The sequence below is a fragment of the Salvelinus fontinalis genome, chromosome 9 (assembly GCF_029448725.1).
Source record: "Salvelinus fontinalis isolate EN_2023a chromosome 9, ASM2944872v1, whole genome shotgun sequence".
Classification (NCBI taxonomy): Eukaryota; Metazoa; Chordata; class Actinopteri; order Salmoniformes; family Salmonidae; genus Salvelinus; species Salvelinus fontinalis.
Genome location: NC_074673.1, coordinates 2,246,400 through 2,273,109, shown reverse-complemented (window position 1 = coordinate 2,273,109; position 26,710 = coordinate 2,246,400). Strand labels below are relative to the sequence as shown.

General features: G+C 46.5%; 2 protein-coding genes across 5 annotated transcripts in view; both read right to left on the bottom strand.

Moving 5' to 3' along the window:
* c9h15orf39 (chromosome 9 C15orf39 homolog) overlaps positions 1-25,910 on the bottom strand; it is a 39,794-nt gene extending 13,884 nt beyond the window's left edge. The window contains exons 1-4 of one of the 3 annotated variants that reach the window (XM_055933056.1): positions 25,650-25,910; positions 24,340-25,521; positions 7,263-11,592; positions 6,326-6,500 (exon numbers count right to left, since the gene is read on the bottom strand). In XM_055933056.1, coding sequence (XP_055789031.1) covers positions 6,326-6,500; positions 7,263-11,552 — 4,465 coding nt within the window. In that variant the 5' untranslated portion in view covers positions 11,553-11,592; positions 24,340-25,521; positions 25,650-25,910. The remainder of the gene's footprint in view (positions 1-6,325; positions 6,501-7,262; positions 11,593-24,339; positions 25,522-25,649) is intronic. The other 2 variants (XM_055933057.1, XM_055933055.1) reach the window with 2 other exon arrangements.
* LOC129861889 (eukaryotic translation initiation factor 3 subunit A-like) lies at positions 1,746-6,309 on the bottom strand. Of its 2 annotated transcripts, XM_055933068.1 has the most exons (3): positions 2,632-6,309; positions 2,152-2,429; positions 1,880-1,951 (listed from the first exon to the last, which is right to left on the bottom strand). In XM_055933068.1, the coding sequence occupies exon 1, from the start codon at positions 4,089-4,091 to the stop codon at positions 2,919-2,921; it is 1,173 nt and encodes a 390-aa protein (XP_055789043.1). In that variant the 5' UTR covers positions 4,092-6,309; the 3' UTR covers positions 1,880-1,951; positions 2,152-2,429; positions 2,632-2,918. The 2 variants fall into 2 exon arrangements, with proteins under 2 accessions (XP_055789044.1, XP_055789043.1); XM_055933069.1 differs by having other exon boundaries at positions 1,746-1,951; positions 2,152-6,309.
* Positions 25,911-26,710: the final 800 nt, after the last annotated feature.

The window sequence follows — 26,710 nt, the reverse complement described above, 5'->3', positions numbered from 1 at the left end:
ACAGTACCTTCCACTGCAATCACAGACTGACATACTGAACACAGTACCTTCCTCTGCAATCACAGACTGACAGACTGAACACACAGTACCTTCCTCTGCAAACACAGACTGAACACACAGTACCTTCCTCTGCAAACACAGACTGAACACACAGTACCTTCCTCTGCAAACACAGACTGACATACTGAACACACAGTACCTTCCACTGCAATCACAGACTGACATACTGAACACACAGTACCTTCCTCTGCAAATACAGACTGACAGACTGAACACACAGTACCTTCCTCTGCAAACACAGACTGACATACTGAACACACAGTACCTTCCTCTGCAAACACAGACTGACATACTGAACACACAGTACCTTCCTCTGCAAATACAGACTGACATACTGAACACAGTACCTTCCTCTGCAATCACAGACTGAACACACAGTACCTTCCTCTGCAATCACAGACTGAACACACAGTACCTTCCTCTGCAATCACAGACTGAACACACAGTACCTTCCTCTGCAATCACAGACTGAACACACAGTACCTTCCTCTGCAAACACAGACTGACATACTGAACACACAGTACCTTCCTCTGCAAACACAGACTGACATACTGAACACACAGTACCTTCCTCTGCAAACACAGACTGACATACTGAACACAGTACCCTCCTCTGCAAATACAGACTGACATACTGAACACAGTACCTTCCTCTGCAAACACAGACTGACATACTGAACACACAGTACCTTCCTCTGCAAACACAGACTGACATACTGAACACACAGTACCTTCCTCTGCAAATACAGACTGAACACACAGTACCTTCCTCTGCAAACACAGACTGAACACACAGCACCTTCCTCTGCAATCACAGACTGACATACTGAACACACAGTACCTTCCTCTGCAAACACAGACTGACATACTGAACACACAGTACCTTCCTCTGCAAATACAGACTGACATACTGAACACAGTACCTTCCTCTGCAATCACAGACTGACAGACTGAACACACAGTACCTTCCTCTGCAAATACAGACTGACATACTGAACACACAGTACCTGCCTCTGCAAACACAGACTGACATACTGAACACACAGTACCTTCCACTGCAATCACAGACTGACATACTGAACACACAGTACCTTCCTCTGCAAATACAGACTGAACACACAGTACCTTCCTCTGCAAATACAGACTGACAGACTGAACACACAGTACCTTCCTCTGCAAACACAGACTGAACACACAGTACCTTCCTCTGCAAACACAGACTGAACACACAGCACCTTCCTCTGCAAACACAGACTGACATACTGAACACAGTACCTTCCTCTGCAAACACAGACTGAACACACAGTACCTTCCTCTGCAATCACAGACTGACATACTGAACACAGTACCTTCCTCTGCAAACACAGACTGACATACTGAACACACAGTACCTTCCTCTGCAAATACAGACTGACATACTGAACACAGTACCTTCCTCTGCAATCACAGACTGACAGACTGAACACACAGTACCTGCCTCTGCAAACACAGACTGACATACTGAACACACAGTACCTTCCACTGCAATCACAGACTGACATACTGAACACACAGTACCTTCCTCTGCAAACACAGACTGACATACTGAACACAGTACCTTCCTCTGCAATCACAGACTGACATACTGAACACACAGTACCTTCCTCTGCAATCACAGACTGAACACACAGTACCTTCCTCTGCAATCACAGACTGAACACACAGTACCTTCCTCTGCAAACACAGACTGACATACTGAACACAGTACCTTCCTCTGCAATCACAGACTGACATACTGAACACACAGTACCTTCCTCTGCAAACACAGACTGAACACACAGTACCTTCCTCTGCAAACACAGACTGAACACACAGTACCTTCCTCTGCAAACACAGACTGAACACACAGTACCTTCCTCTGCAAATACAGACTGACATACTGAACACACAGTACCTTCCTCTGCAAACACAGACTGACATACTGAACACAGTACCTTCCTCTGCAATCACAGACTGACATACTGAACACACAGTACCTTCCTCTGCAAACACAGACTGACATACTGAACACACAGTACCTTCCTCTGCAAACACAGACTGAACACACAGTACCTTCCTCTGCAAACACAGACTGACATACTGAACACAGTACCTTCCTCTGCAAATACAGACTGACATACTGAACACAGTACCTTCCTCTGCAAACACAGACTGACATACTGAACACAGAGTACCTTCCTCTGCAAATACAGACTGACATACTGAACACAGTACCCTCCTCTGCAAATACAGACTGACATACTGAACACACAGTACCTTCCACTGCAAACACAGACTGACATACTGAACACAGTACCTTCCTCTGCAAACACAGACTGAACACACAGTACCTTCCTCTGCAAACACAGACTGACATACTGAACACAGTACCTTCCTCTGCAAACACAGACTGACATACTGAACACACAGTACCTTCCTCTGCAAACACAGACTGACATACTGAACACAGTACCTTCCTCTGCAAACACAGACTGACATACTGAACACAGTACCTTCCTCTGCAAACACAGACTGACATACTGAACACAGTACCTTCCTCTGCAAACACAGACTGAACACACAGTACCTTCCTCTGCAAACACAGACTGACATACTGAACACACAGCACCTTCCTCTGCAAACACAGACTGACATACTGAACACAGTACCTTCCTCTGCAAATACAGACTGACATACTGAACACAGTACCTTCCTCTGCAAACACAGACTGACATACTGAACACACAGTTTCTTCCTCTGCAATCACAGACTGACAAACTGAACACACAGTACCTTCCTCTGCAAGTCTCCACTCCATTGATATAATGTTTTAGTCCAGGCTAAGTAAACTGGCCCACACCAAAACCAGACCTGGTAAACTGGCCCATGTAAAAAGCAGACCTGGGAAACTGGCCCATGTAAAAACCAGACCTGGGAAACTGGCCCATACCAAAACCAGACCTGAGAAACTGGCCCATACCAAAACCAGACCTGAGAAACTGGCCCATACCAAAACCAGACCTGGGAAACTGGCCCATATAAAAACCAGACCTGGGAAACTGGCCCATGTAAAAACTAGACCTGGGAAACTGGCCCATGTAAAAACTAGACCTGGGAAACTGGCCCATGTAAAAACCAGACCAGGGAAACTGGCCCAAATAAAGACCAGACCTGGGAAACTGGCCCATGTAAAAACTAGACCTGGGAAACTGGCCCAAATAAAGACCAGACCTGGGAAACTGGCCCATGTAAAAACTAGACCTGGGAAACTGGCCCATGTAAAAACTAGACCTAGGAAACTGGCCCATACCAAAACCAGACCAGGGAAACTGGCCCATATAAAGACCAAACCTGGGAAACTGGCCCATGTAAAAACTAGACCTGGGAAACTGGCCCATGTAAAAACCAGACCTGGGAAACTGACCCATGTAAAAACTAGACCTGGGAAACTGGCCCATACCAAAACCAGACCTGAGAAACTGGCCCATACCAAAACCAGACCTGAGAAACTGGCCCATACCAAAACCAGACCTGGGAAACTGACCCATGTAAAAACTAGACCTGGGAAACTGGCCCATGTAAAAACCAGACCAGGGAAACTGGCCCAAATAAAGACCAGACCTGGGAAACTGGCCCATGTAAAAACTAGACCTGGGAAACTGGCCCATGTAAAAACCAGACCTGGGAAACTGACCCATGTAAAAACTAGACCTGGGAAACTGGCCCATACCAAAACCAGACCTGAGAAACTGGCCCATACCAAAACCAGACCTGGGAAACTGGCCCATACCAAAACCAGACCTGAGAAACTGGCCCATACCAAAACCAGACCTGAGAAACTGGCCCATACCAAAACCAGACCTGGGAAACTGACCCATGTAAAAACTAGACCTGGGAAACTGGCCCATACCAAAACCAGACCTGGGAAACTGGCCCAAATTGTTTTTACTTTTGTTATTACTTTCATTGCATCCAGTTCCCCATTTTATCCAGTTCCCTTTCAAGGTCCCCATGCAACATCTCCAGTTCACACAAATAGCAGGCCTGTTACTATGTTTCTGTCTGTTCAGTCTCTCAGTAATACTCAATGTAAGAAATTTGCTTCTGCTTTCACCCAGATTCCAAACTGAAACGCCAGGCAGCCGTCAGTCAGGCCACAATGGAGAGAGAGACACACACACAAGTGGAGGTCAGTGCCGTTTATGATGAGGGAGGATGATTTTATTTTTCATGAACACGGCCTTATTTCTATTACAGCATATTGGATGACTGTCATTCATATTCCATTCACCCAGGTCAATGTAACATCAGTAGGTTTAGGCTATTTTTCCTGTACCCATCATGAGGTTGCTACAACCTAGCCTATGAATGAAAGTTTACAATGTCGAGAGAAAAATTTGAGATGACAGAAAATTACACAATACCACATTGCACACTCTTGCCTGCAGCGAACTTATCTAGGGTGTAACCATCAATCCAACAGTTGCAAACGAGAGTTTCTATTGGACAAATTTTGGTATTTTTATCCCTGTTTCATTTGCTTCCATTTATATGCTCTCTCTAATTCTCTCTTTCTTTCTCTCTCGGAGGACCTGAACCCTATGAACCCCATGCCTCAGGACTACCTGGCATGATGACTCCTTGCTGTTTTTCAACAGAATTGGAGGAATGAATACACCCCCGATCACATAAAACACAGTTCACTTTCATAGCAGCCATGTTGTATTCATTCTAACCTCTATGCACTCTCCTCCGCTCACCTTTTCCCTTCGTTTGTGGACTTCAGATGAACACATCAGCTGTATGTGACCAGGCGAAAAAATCTTTCCAGGCCAAACCGCTACACACAGCCTACATCGTTGTCCCTGTATTAGCTAAAGTAACGTCATCGTCAACATAGCTAATAGAACTAACGCGTTTGTAAACCCGCTAAAATCATGCAGTAACGTTACAGTGTATAGTCAGTAAGCAGTTAGACCAGCAGACCCGGTGGCAAGAAATTAATAAAACCAAAAGCTTACCTTGATTTGGAAGAGTTCCAGTGTTGTATTGTCATAGCCAGCTAGCTAATATAGCATCTCTCTGTTTGAGTAACTAAACCAGCTAGCTGCATTTGCTAGCTAAGTAGGTGAAGAAAAAAAAAATGACACTCTTGCTTCATTTTTTTCAATAAATGAATTTGTTGAAAACTAGAAAATCACATTAGCCGGTTTGCTTATTATAAGGAATTTGATATTATTTATACTTTTGTTATCAGAAAAATAAGAGCCAACAGTGCAGTTTTCTGCTAAAGAGACAGTCCATTATGGTCTAAACATAACCATATTGCTTGGCATGACCCCAGGAAAAGCTGATACTAACAGCTAAATGGGAACCAAAATAAATAAATGACTGGTTGAAAATGTGATGGATGTCAAGGATATGGACAATGGAATGTCAATAGCAAGTCAATTAGATTTCCACTATCTAGAACATGTATCTTCACTCGTGTGTATGTATACCAGTGATTGAGATAGAAGCTTCCAAGGGGTATACTACAAAGTAGATTCAATGAGTTAGCCAGCTAATTTAACTAAATATTCTGAAATAACAATTTGTTTGTTTGTTGTTGTTGATCATCTTAAAAACGGGCATGGACTCAACAAGCAGTAAACAGAAGTTTAGCTTTCTAAATGAACCAGACACTCAACGGCTATTTCTGTTTATTTATCAAAGTTAGCTAACTCATTGATCCTGCTTTGTAGTATACCTCTCTGGCTAACTGTGATCTAACCCTCTGGGGCCTGGCTAACAGCTAACTCACCCAGGCTCTATCAAGGGCCAGGCTAGCAGGCTAACTCACCCAGGCGTTATCAGGGGCCAGGCTAACAGCTAACTCACCCAGGCTCTATCAAGGGCCAGGCTAGCAGGCTAAGGGCTAACTCACCCAGGCGTTATCAGGGGCCAGGCTAACGGCTAACTCACCCAGGCGTTATCAGGGGCCAGGCTAACGGCTAACTCAACAAGGCTCTATCAAGGGCCAGGCTAGCAGGCTAAGGGCTAACTCACCAAGGCTTTATCAGGGGCCAGGCTAACGGCTAACTCACCAAGGCTTTATCAGGGGCCAGGCTAACGGCTAACTCACCCAGGCGTTATCAGGGGCCAGGCTAGCAGGCTAAGGGCTAACTCACCAAGGCTTTATCAGGGGCCAGGCTAGCAGGCTAACTCACCAAGGCTTTATCAGGGGCCAGGCTAACGGCTAACTCACCCAGGCTCTTGCAGACACAGCTGTGATAGTAGAGGTTGAGAACGTCAGGGTAGATGTTAGGCAGGTGTTTGAGTGACAGGAGCCTGCGGAGCTTGGAGGAACATGGTCGTTTCTGCAGCGTCACCAAGTGTCTCTCCTCAGACAGGGTGGTAGGTCTCAACTCCACCTTGTGCTCCTGTCATTACATTAGATCAACGTTACTGTAAGCCTGAAATACAGAACTGTTTGGTGCTAACATTCCAATCATCACACTATGCGTCATATGCCAACAAGTAGATGGAGTGGAATGTTAGCACAAAACAGACTGGTACCCAGGCTACTTTGTAGTCTGTTGACAGAAATATGCTTTACATACAGAAAAAGCAGAGACTTGACATTCATCAGACATACAAACAACAAATAAAATGTTGTTTATTTTATTTGACATTTATTTAACTTAGCAAGTCAGTTAAGAACACATTCTTATTTTCAATGACGGCCTAGGAACAGTGGGTTAACTGCCTTGTTCAGGGGCAGAACGACAGATTTTCACCTTGTCAGGTCGGGGATTTGAAATTGCAACCTTTCGGTTACTAGTCCAACGCTCTAACCACTAGGCTACGCTGCCGCCCCAAATTACACGCCTACATGCAATGAGCGACCTGTTCACGTGTAATGAAATGAGTCACGTGTAATGAAATGAGTCACGTGAAATGAAATGAGCGACGTGTTCACGTGTAATGAAATGAGTCACGTGAAATGAAATGAGCGACGTGTTCACGTGTAATGAAATGAGTCACGTGTAATGAAATGAGCGACGTGTTCACGTGTAATGAAATGAGCGACGTGGTCACGTGTAATGAAATGAGTCACGTGTAATGAAATGACGTTATGTATTATCTGTGGTGCTAAAATGTGATTTAAGATTAGATCTGTATCCAGTACGTCACAACTGTACCTGGAGAACCTGGTCGATGTAGGCCCCCTGGACCTGAGGGAAGAGCAGCTCCTTGACCACCAGCATGGGAACAAACACCGCGCCTGCCCTCATCACATGGGGGAAGGGACACTGCTTCTGGGCAACATACTGTCCCAGTCTCTGGAGCACATTCTGGAGGGCAGCCTGGGTCTCTGGTCCCCTCAACCACACCTCCCTGGCCTCAGAACCCAGCAGAGAGGTCACCTTCTGGGCCTTGGGTGGGGAAATGGCGGTAAGGGAGATGTCCAGCTGTGACAGCCAGGTTTGGAGCTCTGTGGGTGGGGTGTGGGACACACAGCTGGAAACCAGGTTACAAAGTAAGAGGTGCAGCTCTAGGAAGTGCTGTCTGGCTGGTCGGGAGCTGCTGTCTGAAAGAGATTTGGCTACAGCTGTAGGGTCAGTGGGTGACTGTGGGACCTCCGTCGAGCAGGGAGAGGGAGCAACAGCCCGGAGCATGTTATCTGGCAGGACGATCTTATAGGTGGATAGTTTGAGACATTGAGGAGGGATGTTTTGAAGGTTCAGTTTGGTGGCGGCTGGGTTGGTGGATTGGGGAGGGGTGGATGATTTGGGGCGAAGGTGTGGCTGGGGCGGATTGGGTGGATAGTGGTCGGACAGGGGCTGGGATGGATGGTGGTTAGGTTGGTGATTGGACAGGGGCTGGGATGGATGGTGGTTAGGTTGGTGATTGGACCGGGGCTGGGATGGATGGTGGTTAGGTTGGTGATTGGACAGGGGCTGGGATTGATGGTGGTTAGGTTGGTGATTGGACAGGGGCTGGGATGGATGGTGGTTAGGTTGGTGATTGGACAGGGGCTGGGATTGATGGTGGTTAGGTTGGTGATTGGACAGGGGCTGGGATGGATGGTGGTTAGGTTGGTGATTGGACCGGGGCTGGGATGGTTGGTGATTGGACCGGGGCTGGTGCTGAGTTTGGGGCTGGTGGTGGTGCACGTTGTAAGTAAAAGATCCCTCCATCACACATCTATTTGAAGTCTCTGCTTTGCATTGAGACACATCTGTAGCCGACATAATAGAAATATATTTATCTGACGCTATTGACAATTTACTGTCCAGTTTATCAGATTCACATTTCTTAATAACACCCACGGTGAGATCATGTACAAACACACTCGTCTCTGTTGCTGCTGCCGCCTCCATCTCGTCCTCTTCCTCCTCCTCTTCCTTAACCACTTTAGTCTGCATGTCGTGATCAGTCTTCACATCCACCTCGCTCTCTGGTTGCTGTTCCTGTGGTGGTTCCTCCTCCTCCTCTTCCTTAACCACTTTAGTCTGCATGTCATCATCAGTCTTCACGTCCACCTCCCTCTCTGGTTCCTGTGGTGGTTCCTCCTCCTCCTCTTCCTTAACCACTTTAATCTGCAAATCGTCATCAGTCTTCACGTCCACCTCCCTCTCTGGTTCCTGCAGTGGTTCACTAAAAACAGACACTACAGGTTTCTTCTGTGTAGTGTCTGATCTGACTACAGTACCCAGAATCCTCTGCTCGACTACAGGCCTCTGCTGTTCTGAGGCTGGTCGGACTACATGGTTATCAATCCTGTGATTGATTGATACAGGCTTCTCTTCCTCTCGTTTAGGGTCTCTCTCAGGCCTGTGTGGGTCAGATGTAGGGCCTGTTTCCTGTCTGTGTTGATGATGTCTGTGAGGGTCTGATTGGGTCTCAGGTTTGAACACACAGTGTCCAGAAGGATCGTGGTCAGTTCTCTGAGATCCTCTAACAGGTGGTGACAGCATGCCAGCAGCCTCTAGGTAAGCCTTGTATGGAGCCAGGCTGAAAACATTGTTGATGACTGGCATGGGAGGAGAGGGAGACTGACAGCTATCTAGTCCTCCTCCATCTCCGTTGACCTTCATCTTCTGTCGTTTCTGATACAGTTCCACTTCAATGACGTCCTCCCCATTGTCCTGTGTGTGTTTTGGGGAGGGAGAGTCTATGTTGATGGGTCGGTCTGAGTCAGAGACACATCTCTTCAGGGTTTCTGTACCAGTAGTGATCATGTCTCCATGCACATTAGACTGAGGGCCAGGGCTGCCTCTCAGCCGCACTACAATAGAACCAGTCACTCCCTGACACGTAGTGTTGTGATGGTTACGTGTAGTTGTGTGTTGGTGGTTATTCTGGTTGGCTGTAGTTGTGTGGTGGTGGTGGTTGCCAAAGTTTGCAGCAGTGGTACACATGGCTGTAGTAGCATGGTGGTTGTTGCTGTGGTGGTGGTGGTTGGCCGGGTGGTTGTGATGGCCATAGTCAACCCGTGACAGTGTGGTGGAGACAGTCAGTGGGGCTCCAGGGAGTGTGGAGTCAAAGTGTCCCTGAGATAGGTGGTGTCTCCTGGGGGAGGAGACCTGAGGAGAGGTAACTAGAGATCTGTACTGAGACAGGGAGTAGTCCAGGGGTCTCTCAGTCTGCTGTAGGCTGCTGGGAGGAGATGGAGAGGCACAGGGTCTCTCTGGGGCTATAGCAGGGACTCTCATCTGACCTGCTGCATTCAGGGGCATCCTGTACAATTGATGATAGGAGGGCTGGTCAAAACTCCTGAGGTATGGGTGGCTACTAGGAGCCGTGTGGCTAGACATGGGGACATCAGTACTGTACACAGACTGGGTGACAAGGTAGAGGGAGGGGTTTGATGTGCTGGGAAGATGAGTAGCTAGGTGGGGTCCTGTCTGGGAGGAACTTGGCGGTAGGGGTCGTTTAGAACCATTAGGGACCATAACATCCTCCCAGTCTCGGTGCTTTCCTCCTGCATCTTTAAACCCTGCTCCACAACTGTCACTCTCTCCCTCCACATTTGCCTGAGGACGGTAGTAAAACATGGGCTGTGTGACTGGGAGCTGGCTGTATTTGGCCACACTGGGAGGAGAGCGGCCCTGATAAACCTGTGACGTCACCGGAACGCCATGGTGCGAAGGGGTCATGGGTTTGTATGTTGTAGCGTGGGAGGGATGAGAGGGATGGCAGGAGGGGTGAGAGGGATGGGAGGAGGGGTGAGAGGAAGAGCAGGAGGAAGGGCAGGAGGGGTGAGAGGGATGGGAGGAGGGGTGAGAGGGATGGGAGGAGGGGTGAGAGGGGTGAGAGGAAGAGCAGGAGGAAGGACAGGAGGGGTGAGAGGAAGGGCAAGAGGGGTGGGAAGAGACCAAGCTGTGATAGGTTGGACGTTTGGAGGGGATTTGTAAACGTTGGCATTGATCAGCCCCATAGGGGGAGGCGCTTAACCGCGAAGGGGGGGGGTCACATATAAATGAGGAGGGGCCTAGTATGGCACGGGCGGGGGAACATGGGTAACCAATGCTGTAGGTTGGTTCCATGAAGACAGGGAACCGTTGTGCTGATGGTGCTCTGTTGGGAATTCCACTGGGGTGCTGTTGGTGGTCCTTGACATCTTTCAGAGGCAGTCTGTCTGATAGTCTCTCTATCTCAACACCGTGCTCCAGCTGCAGAGCCCTGGGGTGGTGTGAGCTTGGACTATACATCCACCCCTCATACACATTAAGAGGGGGATGGATCCTGTGTACTCCCCCCCTCTGCTCCAGACTGTGCCTCTGTCCTACAGTACAGCCCAGCTCTGAACAGCAGGGGGAGGGGTGTCCGTAGAGCGGATTGGGAACAGCCAGACCAAGACAGACAGAGTTCTCAGACTGAGGGGAGAGGCTAACACCTCCAACAGGAGGCTGCTTCCTCACAGCAATGGGCATAGCGATGGTCCCAGGGCCGCTGGTGGGACTCCTCAGCCCGCCTGGGCTCCTGGTGTAGTAGGTAAAACCCTGCTTGGCTGGAGTGTCCTGAGCAGCAGCAGAGACAGAGTTACTACCACCACCACCACTACTACCACTACGATTACCACTAACACTACTACTCTCAGTAGAAAAAGTCATGTTCTCTGCCCTGCTGTAAACTATGTGGTTTCGTAAAGACCCCTCCTCCGCGCTCTGAGGGGAACACCCCACATTACTCCTGCTCAGCAGCAACCCCTTAGAAGGGCTCCAGGAAGGTCGGAGGTCAGGGTCAGAGAGGTCGTGACCCCTGAGGTCATAGGTGAAGTAGGCCCTGTTGTTCTGTAGAGCCTGGGTCTGGGGTGTGTGGTGGGGGGCAGAGGGGTAGTGAGCCAGGCCGGCCGGTTTAGAGAGCCCTCCTGCCTCTGTAGACGCCACACTACCAATGATGGGCCCTTCCAGCCGAGGCATCTTGCTCTGGACCACCGGGGCGACAGTGAAGCTTGGCTGGACTCGTTTACTGCTGTTGCTCATCGCGTGTTGACTCTGTGGTGGTCCGATAAGACACCAGGATCTGAAACGCAGGAGAGAAAAGATCTTTATACAGCACACGTCTCACTAGAAATGCTGTTCAAAGTGCTTAAACAGATATACGAGGTCCTTCGGCTCAAATGATTTCAAAAGTTGAAGTTCTAGTGAGTTACGACATCCCCTGTCCCCATTTGATCAACTCTATGGTTACAAATAGGATGAATATCAATGTGATGAATATCAATATGATGAATATCAATGTTCATGTCTTTCAAATACAAGCAACAAACACAATGACAGAGTGATTCTGTTGACAACACAATATTATAGAGTGATTCTGTTAACAACACAATATTATAGAGTGATTCTGTTAACAACACAATATTATAGAGTGATTCTGTTAACAACACAATATTATAGAGTGATTCTGTTAACAACACAATATTATAGAGTGATTCTGTTAACAACACAATATTATAGAGTGATTCTGTTGACAACACAATATTATAGAGTGATTCTGTTAACAACACAATATTATAGAGTGATTCTGTTAACACCACAATATTATAGAGTGATTCTGTTAACAACACAATATTATAGAGTGATTCTGTTAACAACACAATATTATAGAGTGATTCTGTTAACAACACAATATTATAGAGTGATTCTGTTAACAACACAATATTATAGAGTGATTCTGTTAAAACACAATATTATAGAGTGATTCTGTTAACAACACAATATTATAGAGTGATTCTGTTAACACAATATTATAGAGTGATTCTGTTAACAACACAATATTATAGAGTGATTCTGTTAACAACACAATATTATAGAGTGATTCTGTTAACAACACAATATTATAGAGTGATTCTGTTAACAACACAATATTATAGAGTGATTCTGTTAACAACACAATATTATAGAGTGATTCTGTTAACAACACAATATTATAGAGTGATTCTGTTGACAACACAATATTATAGAGTGATTCTGTTAACAACACAATATTATAGAGTGATTCTGTTAACACCACAATATTATAGAGTGATTCTGTTAACAACACAATATTATAGAGTGATTCTGTTGACAACACAATATTATAGAGTGATTCTGTTAACAACACAATATTATAGAGTGATTCTGTTAACACCACAATATTATAGAGTGATTCTGTTAACAACACAATATTATAGAGTGATTCTGTTAACAACACAATATTATAGAGTGATTCTGTTAACAACACAATATTATAGAGTGATTCTGTTAAAACACAATATTATAGAGTGATTCTGTTAACACCACAATATTATAGAGTGATTCTGTTAACAACACAATATTATAGAGTGATTCTGTTAACACAATATTATAGAGTGATTCTGTTAACAACACAATATTATAGAGTGATTCTGTTAACAACACAATATTATAGAGTGATTCTGTTAAAAAGAGGTCTCAGAGATGAGGTCACCCAGGTCAAAAGTTCAACGTTTTAGTTCTTCTGATCTAGCCTGAAATCCAGACCTGTTTTGTGCTAAACATTCCACTCCGTGTCATATGTCAAACAGGAGTGGAATATTGTCACAAACAGACTAGGAACCAGGCTACTACCTCTGTTCACTTATGAGCAACAACAAAGCGTCTCAACTCACAGTCAAATACCAAAACAAGAATAACTACATTTGTTGAAAATAGAAGCAAAAATAATCCACCTCTTCCTGTTCAGAGAGAAGACAAGTACAACACTACAAGGCATTGGGAGCTTGTGAGTACCAGCCTATGACCTTGTCAGGAAAAACAAACTAATCATGATAAAATGGCATTTGTTCCAAAATAGCTGAACAAGCAGTAAATTACAGTAGTTTAAAGCAGCCTCTGTTTAAAGTACCACCTTCTACATCTCTAAACAGTGCTGTAAGTCTCCAGCCCATTCCAATCTTGTGTTTTGCTATATAAGGCAATAGGCAACACGTATGACTCATGCCATTTACTGTGGCGAGGTTGGAATGTAAACTTTATATGCGTTCTGATGTCTATCATCTCTGCTTCACACGTGCTTAAATCACCCTTCACCACAGAACTGAAACCTGAGAACATATTGAGGGGGGAGTAAACTGAAGAATGGATGTGAACCTTCTCAAGGAAACACCCCCGATGCTTCCTCGGTGATACTGAGATGTGGATTCGACCTCTGTGCAGACATGGAAATACCCTCACGATGAAGTAAACAGTCACCTACATTTAGCCTAGCTCATGTGGGCCACAACCTAACCACAGGTAGACAGGTCGCCCCATTTAGCGCACAGGGGTATTCTACAGCCCACACCGAGGAGTACTACAGCCCTGTTACGTTCCCCAGTTTCTGTGTTCTGTTTTGTATTTGAGTGTGTGTTTCAGGAGATGGCTTCCTGAAGTACTCCCCAACCAGCTGATTGGTCAACCCCAGGCTAATTGGTGATTGGAGCTGACCCCGCCCCCTCGTCAAGAAGCAGCTGACTCTAATCACCATTGCCACCTGAAGATAAAAGCCAGTGTTCTGCCCAGGAGATAGAGAGAGAAGAGATGAGATAAGGAGTAGAGATTTGGAGATTGAGAGAGAGAAAAATTAGATTGTGATATAGTGTGGGTTGTGTATCAGAAAGTGTGGTATGTACTGCTGTTGTTGGTAGCAGTTTTTCTATGTCCTGTGTTTGAGTGTTTGTGAAATCATTAATAATTACTCTTTCATTTGTTCCCAGGGGGGAAGGAGAAGGCACTTTGGGAGTGCTTAGGCAAGAGGCCCGAGGGCATACATATACCCGTAGTATATTTACTGTCTAGGCACACTAGGTAAGACCTGGGCGGACCACCCCCTGTATTTTGGTTAGGGCACCAGGCGGTGTTAAGTTAGGTAAGTTAAGTGGGTAGGCAGGTTAGATAGGAGAGGGGGAACTTTGATATTTACTTTCTTTGCTTTGGTTCCGTCCAGCCCCTTTTCCCCATATTACCGTGTAAGAAAATAAATTCTAGTAAACGGTAAATTCTGCTTTTGTGTCATCCTTACTCGCACCTACAGTCCATACCTCTTGCACTTCAGAGAGTTGAGTTGTAGCAGGGAGTTGCGTTCCCTCTTCTCAGAGGCGTGCGTAACAAGCCCACACCGAGGAGTACTACAGCCCACACCGAGGAGTACTACAGCCCACACCGAGGAGTACTACAGCCCACACCGAGGTGCACTACAGCCCACACCGAGGAGTTCTACAGCCCACACCGAGGTGCACTACAGCCCACACTGAGGAGTACTACAGCCCACACCGAGGAGTACTACAGCCCACACAGAGGAGTTCTACAGCCCACACCGAGGAGTACTACAGCCCACACAGAGGAGTTCTACAGCCCACACCGAGGAGTTCTACAGCCCACACAGAGGAGTACTACAGCCCACACAGAGGAGTACTACAGCCCACACAGAGGAGTTCTACAGCCCACACCGAGGAGTTCTACAGCCCACACAGAGGAGTACTACAGCCCACACCGAGGAGTACTACAGCCCACACCGAGGTGCACTACAGCCCACACAGAGTACTACAGCCCACACCGAGGAGTTCTACAGCCCACACCGAGGAGTTCTACAGCCCACACCGAGGAGTACTACAGCCCACACCGAGGAGTACTACAGCCCACACCGAGGAGTACTACAGCCCACACAGAGGAGTACTACAGCCCACACCGAGGAGTTCTACAGCCCACACCGAGGAGTTCTACAGCCCACACCGAGGCGTTCTACAGCCCACACCGAGGAGTTACAGCCCACACCGAGGAGTTACAGCCCACACCAATGAGTACTACAGCCCACACCGAGGAGTTCTACAGCCCACACCGAGGAGTACTACAGCCCACACCGAGGAGTTCTACAGCCCACACCGAGGAGTTACAGCCCACACCGAGGAGTTACAGCCCACACCAATGAGTACTACAGCCCACACCAATGAGTACTACAGCCCACACCGAGGAGTTCTACAGCCCACACCGAGGAGTACTACAGCCCACACCGAGGAGTTCTACAGCCCACACCGAGGCTTACTACAGCCCACACCGAGAGGTACTACAGCCCACACCGAGAGGTACTACAGCCCACACCGAGAGGTACTACAGCCCACACCGAGAGGTACTACAGCCCACACCGAGAGGTACTACAGCCCACACCGAGAGGTACTACAGCCCACACCGAGAGGTACTACAGCCCACACCGAGAGGTACTACAGCCCACACCGAGAGGTACTACAGCCCACACCGAGGCGCACTACAGCCCACACCGAGGTGCACTACAGCCCACACCGAGGTGCACTACAGCCCACACCGAGGTGCACTACAGCCCACACCGAGGTGCATTACAGCCCACACTGAGGCGTACTACAGCCCACAGTTAGGTATGCCTCAGCCTCAAGCTGTCATTTCCTGTGTACTATAGACAAGCATGTGAACACACAAACCACGTGTTTACATCTCATTACTGTCTTACCACTCTGCACAGTGCCTTGTCTACAGATCTAACTAGTTAAACTGCCTGTGCTGCCTAGCACCCTGCCTGAGCTGCCTAGCACCCTGCCTGTGCTGCCTAGCACCCTGCCTGAGCTGCCTAGCACCCTGCCTGTGCTGCCTAGCACCCTGCCTGTGCTGCCTAGCACCCTGCCTGTGCTGCCTAGCACCCTGCCTGAGCTGCCTAGCACCCTGCCTGTGCTGCCTAGCACCCTGCCTGAGCTGCCTAGCACCCTGCCTGTGCTGCCTAGCACCCTGCCTGTGCTGCCTAGCACCCTGCCTGTGCTGCCTAGCACCCTGCCTGTGCTGCCTAGCACCCTGCCTGTGCTGCTATTCTATATGTAATCAGTTGATCTGGATGACAGAAACCTCTGTGTGGAACCTGCGTTTTTTGTCTCATCTCTCCAACACCTCAGACAGGAGGGACTGGTGGTTAGCTAGCCACACGTGAGGAGGATAGAGCAGAGACAGACTTCAACTGAAGAGAGATGTTGGTTTATGATTCATGACATATTACTTATTCACACGTAGAAAAACAGGTTCTAGTATGGGGTCAGTCTGACCAGCGTGACCCCCGTCAGAGAGCCAATAATAATCATATGATGGAGAATAATTATCCTTCCTGCACGGAGTTTCAGTCAGGGGTGGACCAGAGTTCATCGTGTCTGCTGTCACACAACATTCCATTATCAGTGAGACAACGCAGGAGGAAAAGGGGTACACTGATTTACCTATACCAAAGAAAGCAGTAAGACAACGCAGGAGGAAAAGGGGTACACTGATTGGCCTATACCAAGGAAAGCAGTAAGACGATGGACCACAGTACATTGTGAGGTTACATATACTACACAACCAAAAGTATGTGGACACGTTGCTCGTCAAACATCTCATTCCAAAATCATAGGCATTAATTCATATTGAGTTGTCTCCCCTTTGCTGCTATAAAACAGGCTCAACACTTCTGGAAAGTCTTTCCACTAGATGTTAGATTATTAGTGAGGTCACGCACTGATTTAGGGTGATTAGGCCTAGCTCGCAGTCTGCGTTCCAATTCATCCCAAAAGGTGTTCGATGGGGTTGAGGTCAGGGCTCTGTGCAGGCCAGTCAAGTTCTTCCACAACGATCTCGACAAACTACTTCTTTATGGACCTCGCTTGGTGCACGGGGCATTGTCATGTTGAACTAGGAAAGGGCCTTACTCAAACTGTTGCAACAATGTTAGAAGCACAGAATCTTCTAGAATGTCATTGGTTGCTGTAGCGTTAAGATATCCCTTCACTGGAACTAAGGGGCCCGAAACATGAAAAACAGCCCCAGACCATTATTCCTCCTCCACCAAACTTTACAGTTGGCACTATGCATTCGGGCAGGTAGCTTTCTACTGGGTGTTTCAACCAAGGATAGACGGTTTTTACACGCTATGCGCTTCAGCACTTGGCGGTCCCGTTCTGTGAGCTTGTGTGGCCTACCACTTCACGGCTGAGCCGTTGTTGCTCCTAGATGTTTCCACGTCACAATAACAGCACTTACAGTTGACTGGGGCAGCTCTAACAAGGCAGAAATTTGACAAACTGACTTGTTGGAAAGATGGCATCCTATGACGGTGCCACGTTGAAAGTTACCGAGCTCTTCAGTAAGGCCATTCTACTACCAATGTTTGTCTATGGAGATTGCATGGCCGTGTGCTCAATTTTTATACACCAGCCAGCAACGGGTGTGGCTGAAATAGCCAAATCCACTAATATGAAGGGGTGTCCCCATACTTTTGTATATATAAACACGCAGTGCATTCGGAAAGTATTCAGACCCCTTGACTGTTTCCACATTGTTACAGCCTTGCTCTAAAATGGATTCAATTGTTATTTTTCCCTCAATCTACACACAATACTGCATGATAAAAATCTGAAAAATAACATTTACATAAGTATTCAGACCTTTTACTCAGTACTTTATTGAAGCACCTTGGGCAGCGATTACAGCCTCGAGTCTTCTTTGGTATGACGCTACAAACTTGGCACACCTGTATTTGGGGAGTTTCTCCCAATAATCTTTGCAGATCCTCTCAAGTCAGGTAGGATGGGGAGCGTCGCTACACAGCTATTTTCAGGTCTCTCCAGAGATGTTCGATCGGGTTCAAGTCCGAGCTCTGGCTGAGCCACTCAGGGACATTCAGAGATTTGTCCTGAAGCCACTCCTGTATTGTCTTGGCAGTGTGTTTAGGGTCGTTGTCCTTTTGGAAGGTGAACCTTCACCCCCGTCTGAGGTCCTGAACGGTTTTCATCAAGGATCTGAATACGTATGTAATCAAGTTATGTTTATTTTTTATTTATTTAATTTGCAAACATCTGTTTTCACTTTGCCATTATGGGGTATTGTGTGTAGATGAGGAAAACAACTCATTTAATCAATTTTAGAATAAGGCAATAATGTAACAAAACGTGGAAAAATGGAAGGGGTCTGAATACTTTTCGAATGCACCGTAGCGTCATTAGTCACAATAATAGAATATTTAGACAATGGAACAAAGCCTTAGCATCAGAAGTGTCCCCTTTCTCCTATTTAAATGAGTCCTTTATGAATGTTTTGTTGGTTAGCCATTTAGCTAGTATATCTAGCTGCCATGGAATGAATCGAGTCTAGATAGACTAGACATGACCAGAGCCAGACTAGACATGACCAGAGCCATATAAACAATGTGGCTACCCATCATTATGACTAATTATATATTGAATGACCAGAGGACATATTTTTCCCTCCCTGTAAGAGCTGAAACAAAAAGCCTGGTGAAACAAACACCAACTCTGAGTCACACAGCTTTTTCACCCCTGGAGTCGGCCCCAACCAAACCCACCCCCGGAGTCGGCCCCAACCAATCCCACCCCCGGAGTCGGCCCCAACCAAACCCACCCCCGGAGTCGGCCCCAACCAAACCCACCCCCGGAGTCGGCCCCAACCAAACCCACCCCCGGAGTCGGCCCCAACCAAACCCACCCCCGGAGTCGGCCCCAACCAAACCCACCCCCGGAGTCGGCCCCAACCAAACCCACCCCCGGAGTCGGCCCCAACCAAACCCACCCCCGGAGTCGGCCCCAACCAAACCCACCCCCGGAGTCGGCCCCAACCAAACCCACCCCCGGAGTCGGCCCCAACCAAACCCACCCCCGGAGTCGGCCCCAACCAAACCCACCCCCGGAGTCGGCCCCAACCAAACCCACCCCCGGAGTCGGCCCCAACCAAACCCACCCCCGGAGTCGGCCCCAACCAAACCCACCCCCGGAGTCGGCCCCAACCAAACCCACCCCCGGAGTCGGCCCCAACCAAACCCACCCCCGGAGTCGGCCTCAACCAAACCCACCCCCGGAGTCGGCCCCAACCCACCCAACCCCGGAGTCGGCCTCAACCAAACCCACCCCCGGAGTCGGCCCCAACCCACCCAACCCTAGATTCTGCCCCCAACCCACCCACCCCCGGAGTCGGCCCCAACCCACCCAACCCTAGATTCGGCCCCCAACCCACCCTAGATTCGGCCCCCAACCCACCCTAGAGTCGGCCCCAACCCACCCAACCCTAGATTCGGCCCCCAACCCACCCTAGAGTCGGCCCCAACCCACCCACCCAACCCCTAGAGTCGGCCCCAACCCCCCCAACCCTGGATTCGACCCCAACCCACCCCCCCCTGGATTCGGCCCCAACCCCTGGGGTGTGTTGGGGTGAATGAAGGGGAGGAGACGGGTTAAAGAAAGTCCAACGTGAACGAAGGGGAGGAGACGGGTTAAAGAAAGTCCAAGGTGAATGAAGGGGAGGAGGCGGGTTAAAGAAAGTCCAACGTGAATGAAGGGGAGGAGACGGGTTAAAGAAAGTCCAACGTGAACGAAGGGGAGGAGACGGGTTAAAGAAAGTCCAACGTGAACGAAGGGGAGGAGACGGGTTAAAGAAAGTCCAACGTGAACGAAGGGGAGGAGACGGGTTAAAGAAAGTCCAACGTGAACGAAGGGGAGGAGACGGGTTAAAGAAAGTCCAACGTGAACGAAGGGGAGGAGACGGGTTAAAGAAAGTCCAACGTGAACGAAGGGGAGGCGACGGGTTAAAGAAAGTCCAACGTGAATGAAGGGGAGGAGACGGGTTAAAGAAAGTCCAACGTGAATGAAGGGGAGGAGACGGGTTAAAGAAAGTCCAACGTGAATGAAGGGGAGGAGACAGGCTAAAGAGAGTCCAACGTGAACGAAGGGGACGAGACCGGTTAAAGAAAGTCTAACGTTAATGAAGGGGAGGAGACGGGTTAAAGAAAGTCCAACGTGAATGAAGGGGAGGAGACGGGTTAAAGAAAGATTTTTCACCCTTGAGACATGGATTGTGGGTATATGGGCAACACAAAATATTTAAATGCCTTTGACCGGGGTATGGTAGTAGATGCAAGAACTGCAACGCTGCTGGGTTTTTCCACGCTCAAAAGTTTCCCCGTGTTTATCAAGAATGGTCCACCACCCAAAGGACATTCAGTCAACTTGACACAACTGGGACGTATTAGAGTCAACGTGGGCCAGCATCCCTGAAGGGGAAGGGGTGCAACTCAATATTAGGAAGGTGTTCCTGATGTTTGTTATACTCATTGTGTGGATACATACAAAACACACACACACTACCAGTCAAAAGTTTAGACACACCTACTCATTCCAGGGTTTTTCTTTATTTAGAATAATAGTGAATGCGTCAAAACTATGAAATAAAACACGTGGAATCATGTAGTAACCAAAAAAAAGGGTTAAAGAAATCAAAATATACAGTATTTTATATTTGAATTTCTTCAAAGTAGCCACCTTTTGCCTTGATGATATCTTTTCACACTCTTGGCATTCTCTCAACCAGCTTCATGAGGTAGTCACCTGGAATGCATTTAAATGAACAGGTGTGCCTTGTTTAAAATGGAGCCGACCCTTTTTTCAAATTTTCAACTAAAATGACATACCCAAATCTCAGGACATGCATATTCTTGATAACCATTTGAAAAACGAAACACTTTGAAGTTTGTGGAAATGTGAAATTAATGTAGGAGAATAACACATTAGATCTGGTAAAAGATAATACAAAAAAAAAAAGCGTTTTTTTTTTGTACCATCTTTGAAATGCAAGAGAAATGCCATAATGTACTATGCCAGCCCAGGCACAATTTAGATTTTGGCAACAAGATGGCATCAGTGTATGTGCAAAGTTTTAGACTGATCCAATGAACCATTGCACATCTCTTCAAAATGTTGTATCAAGACTGCCCAAATGTGCCTAATTGGTTTATTAATACATTTAAGTTCATAACTGTGCACTATCCTCAAACAATAGCATGGTATTATTCCACTGTAAATTGGACAGTGCAGTTAGGGGGAATAAAGTAGATGTTAAAGTTAATTTGTGGAATTTCTTTCCTTCTTAACCCGTTTGAGCCAATCAGTTGTGTCGTGACAAGGTAGGGGGGTATACAGAAGATTATTTGGTGAAAGACCATGTCCATAGTATGGCAAGAAAAGCTCAAATAAGCAATGAGAAACAACAGTCCATTATTACTTTTAGATAATCAAGCGCTATGATGGCTCTCATGGAAAAGAAGACCCAGAGTTACCTCTGCTGCAGAGGATAAGTTCATTAGAGAGTTACCAGTTTCAAAATTGCAGCCCAAATAAATGATTCACAGAGTTCAAGTAACAGACACGTCTCAACATGAACTGTTCAGAGGAGACTGCGTGAATCAGGACTTCATGGTCAAATTACTGAGAAAAAAAACACTATTAAAAGGACACTAATAAGAAGAGACTTGCTTGGGCCAAGAAACACGAGTAATGGACATTTGACCAGTGGAAATCTGTCCTTTGGTCTGACGAGTACACATGTGAGATTTTTGGTTCCAACCACTGTGTCTTTGTGAGACACAGAGTAGGTGAATGGATGATCTCAGGATGTGTGATTCCAACCGTGAAGCATGGAGGTGGTATGATGGTGTGGGGGTGCTTTACTGGTGAGACTGATTTATTTAGAATTCAAGGCACACTTAACCAGCATGGCTACCACAGCATTCTGCAGCGATACGCCATTCCATCTGCTTTGTGCTTACTGGGACTATCATTTGTTTTTCCAACAGGACAATGACCAACACACCTCCTGGTTTTGGATGGGCTATTTGACCAAGAAGGAGAGTGATGGAATACTGCATCAGATGACCTGGCCTCAACCCAATTGAGATGGTTTGGGATGAGTTGGACCGCAGAGTGAACAAAAAGCAGCCAGTGCTCAGCATATGTGGAAATTCCTTCAATGCTGTTGGAAAAGCATTCCAGGTGAAGCTGGTTGAGAGCAGCCAACAACAAGCCAGCAGCAGGACCGCTACCTCCGCCTTTGTGCGAGGAGGTGCACTGCCAGAGCCCTGCAAAATGACCTCCAGCAGGCCACAAATGTGCACACTCCAATACCTTGACTTTGTTGTCCTTAAGCCATTTTACCACAACTTTGGAAGTATGCTTGGGGTCATTGTTCATTTGGAAGACCCATTTGCGACCAAGCTTTAACTTCCTGATTGATGTCTTGAGATGTTGCTTCAATATATCCACATAATTTTCCGTCCTCATGATGCCATCTATTTTGTGAAGTGCACCAGTCCCTCCTGCAGCAAAGCACCCCGACAACATGACGCTGCCGCCCCGTGCTTCACGGTTGGGATGGTGTTCTTCAGCTTGCAAGCATCCCCCTTTTTCCTCCAAACATAACGATGGTCATTATGGCCAAATAGTTCTATTTTTGTTTCATCAGACCAGAGGACATTTCTCCAAAAACTACGATCTTTGTCCCCATGTGCAGTTGCAAACCGTAGTCTGGCTTTTTTATGGTGGTTTTGGAGCAGTGGCTTCTTCCTTGCTGAGCGGCCTTTCAGGTTGTCGATATAGGACTCTTTTACTGTGGATATAGATACTTTTGTACCCGTTTCCTCCAGCATCTTCACAAGGTCCTTTGCTGTTGTTCTGGGATTTTCGCACCAAAGTGCGTTCATCTCTAGGAGACAGAACGCGTCTCCTTCCTGAGCGGTATGATGGCTGCGTGGTCCCATGGTGTTTATACTTGCGTACTATTGTTTGTACAGATGAACGTGGTACCTTCAGGCATTTGGAAATTGCTCACAATGATGAACCAGACTTGTGGAGGTCTCCAATGTTTATTCTGAGGTCTTGGCTGATTTCTTTTGATTTTCCCATGATGTCAATCAAAGAGGCACGGAGTTTGAAGGTAGGCCTTGAAATACATCCACAGGTACACCTCCAATTGACTCAAATGATGTCAATTAGCCTATCAGAAGCTTCTAAAGCCATGACATAATTTTCTGGAATTTTCCAAGCTGTTTAAAAGGCACAGTGAACTTAGTGTCTGTAAACCTCTGACCCACTGGAATTGTGATACAGTGAATTATAAGTGAAATAATCTGTCTGTAAACAATTGTTGGAAAAATGATGTGTCGTGCAAAAATAGATGTCCTAACCGACTTGCTAAAACTATAGTTAGTTAACAAGACATTTGTGGAGTGGTTGAAAAACGAGTTTTAATGACTCCAATCTAAGTGTATGTAAACTTCCAACTTCAACTGTATATTATTTCATAGTTTTGACATCTTCACTATTCTACAATGTAGAAAATAGTAAAAAATAAAGAAAAACCCTTGAATGAGTAGGTGTGTCCAAACTTTTGACTGGTACTGTACATATGTATATATACACACACACAGACATATATATATATATACTATATACGCTAGACATGCCAATGGAGTCTAGATGAGTCTAGTGAATTTACATGTCTATACCTCCTGCTGCAACAAAAAAAAACGTTTGCAAAGAAGCTCACCTTTCTAAAGCAAATCAAGTTGATGCCTTTGCAAATACGTAGGCTACCTTTGACACAGAGTAGGCTAATAGCTGTTTGCATGAATAGCCTCTTAGGGAAAGTATGCAAATGGCACTATGTAAAACCATGCACAGGTTTATAAGATTCAACCGACTGATGCAGCCATCATGGAGCTCCCTAGCCCGTGAAAATTAGTGTTTGGATGAAGGAGTCTTCTGTATGGGGGGGGTGTTATATGGGGGGGGGGAATGGGGTTATATGGGGGGGTGTTATATGGGGGGGGGGGGGTGTTAAGCGCCACAACGTTCGGTCTAAACAGTAACAGACAACGGACATTATCTTTCATAACAGCAAGAAATAATACAAAATAAAAATAAAAACTTAAATTGATACACACCTTTATAGGGTTAAGGTTCCCACACGGGCATATTTCCATGTTACAGCGCTTGTTTACGGAAGACAGAGGACTGACTATCTGTGCTAATTAGCCATCTGCGTCTCTGAACACCTGTGTGTAAAGGGAAGACAGACACCACGAACGCGTCGTCACTGACAAATACTGTCGGCTACAACTGTTACAACAGGTTAAAACAGTGAGCAGTAAATGTATTTTCCCTTCATGACATTATTTTTGATGTGATTTGAAAGTAGAGGGAGTTGTTTCTAGAACCGTCCCACATTTGAGATCGATTCATGTTTAGATGGAGTATTTAGCTGTTTTAGTTTCCAGAGCCAATTCTCCTTGAACTAGAAGATGTAAGAACCTTGGACTATAAGGAAGAATGTTGTGCTCCCGTAGTCCATCAATGGACGAGGAGCCCCCATACATTTTGGTAACATTGTGGTAATGGGGTACGCCTACCGTGTCACGGCTCGGAGAATCTGAAACGAGTATGCATTTCTGAGATGGACTTGAAATACATTTATATCAATGCAATTGAGAAACAAATATTTGCTTATTTTTTTGTTGTTGACATTGACAAATTCACAACATGTCTGACTTTCTAACTGGTTGAACGCAGCAGGTGTATAACTACAACCAATTAGCAAGTCGGAAATGTCTGAGTTTCGTGCATGTGGACACAGGTGGTTCAACCCGCTACAATGGGCGGATCCGCTTTGCATGGCCCGGTGCACCGGTTGGGCGGAATTAAATTATTTAGACCATTCCATTGGTCATTACGTGACATCTCCATCCAACCGGGCACCAGGCTATGCAAAACGTACTCTAGTGGAAGTTTGGCGCTTCCAAGACCGCTGGAAAAATCATAACGTCAGTGATCTTCAGGTCGGAAAGTCAGAGCCACAGAAAGATGCCGAGTTCCTATCTTGGAATTCCGAGTTGGATGACCGTACAAAACGAATTTTCCCAGTGGGAGCTCGTTTTTTGTAATTTCTCATTTGTCTTGAAAAAACTGAAGTCGGAGTGTTCCGCGTTCCCAGTTATTTTGAACGCGGCAGTTGTTGCGACAGTTTTGATTGAATCCATCGATACAAAGTATCAGCGTTACTTTTCACGTGGCTGCGTGCACCAATGGGTCACTGAAGTTCAACAAAATATTCTCTAAGCAATCGTGACCTGTGAAAAGAAATCCACATTCTAATATCGTGCTTGGCATGATCAATCATCTATACATAATCATTAGCGGTGCAAAATCGGCAACAGACTAATAACAAATTAACTTCAGTTACAAAACGTCACCTTACCTCTTTATTCTGAGTAGGCTACTGAACAAAGTTCCCGCAAAGAATCCATTAAACACTCAGAAGTCAGATAAACGAATCGAAAATTCACATGCTGCTCCCGATTGCACGGCGAGGTTTAACCAGACAAAATGATGTCATTCACTCACATGTCGGGACAAACAATTAGAAGCCTGAACGCGAACTAAATTGCCTTGTATGCCGTATATACATTGTAGTATGAACGATATGTTTTCAGCATCTGTGCTGTTAACTGCTCGAAGTCCGCTGGGGTCGGAGGGAAAGGATTCAACCAATAAGCGACAGACAAGACGAGGGAGGGCAGGTCTGTGATCTAGCCTATAGGCGGGGTTAAAGGTTCTATAGGCGGAGTTAAACAATAGAACAAGCGGAGGATCAATGGTAAAGGTCCAATGCAGCCGTTTTTATCTCAGCATCAAATCACTACTGGGTAACAATGAAGCACCTCAATGTTATTGTACATAGTATACTACTTTAGACCAGAACCCTATTCCCTATATAGTACACTACTGTTGACCAGAGACCTATAGAACCCTATTCCCTGTATAGTGCACTACTTTAGACCAGAGCCTTGTATATAGGGTGGCGTATGGGACTTAAAAGGGTAAATAAAGGTGCAGTGAAGTAATTAGAAGCCAAGACACTACCCAGGAGCTGTGATTTAACCAGTTCACTTCTGGCCTCACAAGACTAAGGTATATTAGGCTAGTACATCAGAGCTTGACCTTTTGTCAGTCATTCGTTTTTAGATCATTAACTTATTAGAGAAAGACCCTCAACAGGTATTTCTGAGTGTAATTTAAAAACTGTAGTGACACCTCTTGCACTGAGCTGCAGTGTGTTAGACCGCCGTGTTAGACCGCCGCGTTAGACCGCCGCGTTAGACCGCCGCGTTAGACCGCCGTGTTAGACCGCCGCCACGCCATAAAGTGACATTTCAGGCCTTTCAAAGATGACAGAGACACATTTAGTTTAGATTTTTAACTAATTACAGGAAAATCCCTCACCATGGTATGTTGAAAGCCCTCCCATGGTATGTGGAA

Excerpts from the sequence above, each read along its gene's own strand:
- LOC129861889 (XM_055933068.1), bottom strand. The coding sequence starts at position 4,091 with ATGGGGACCTTGAAAGGGAACTGGATAAAATGGGGAACTGGATGCAAT.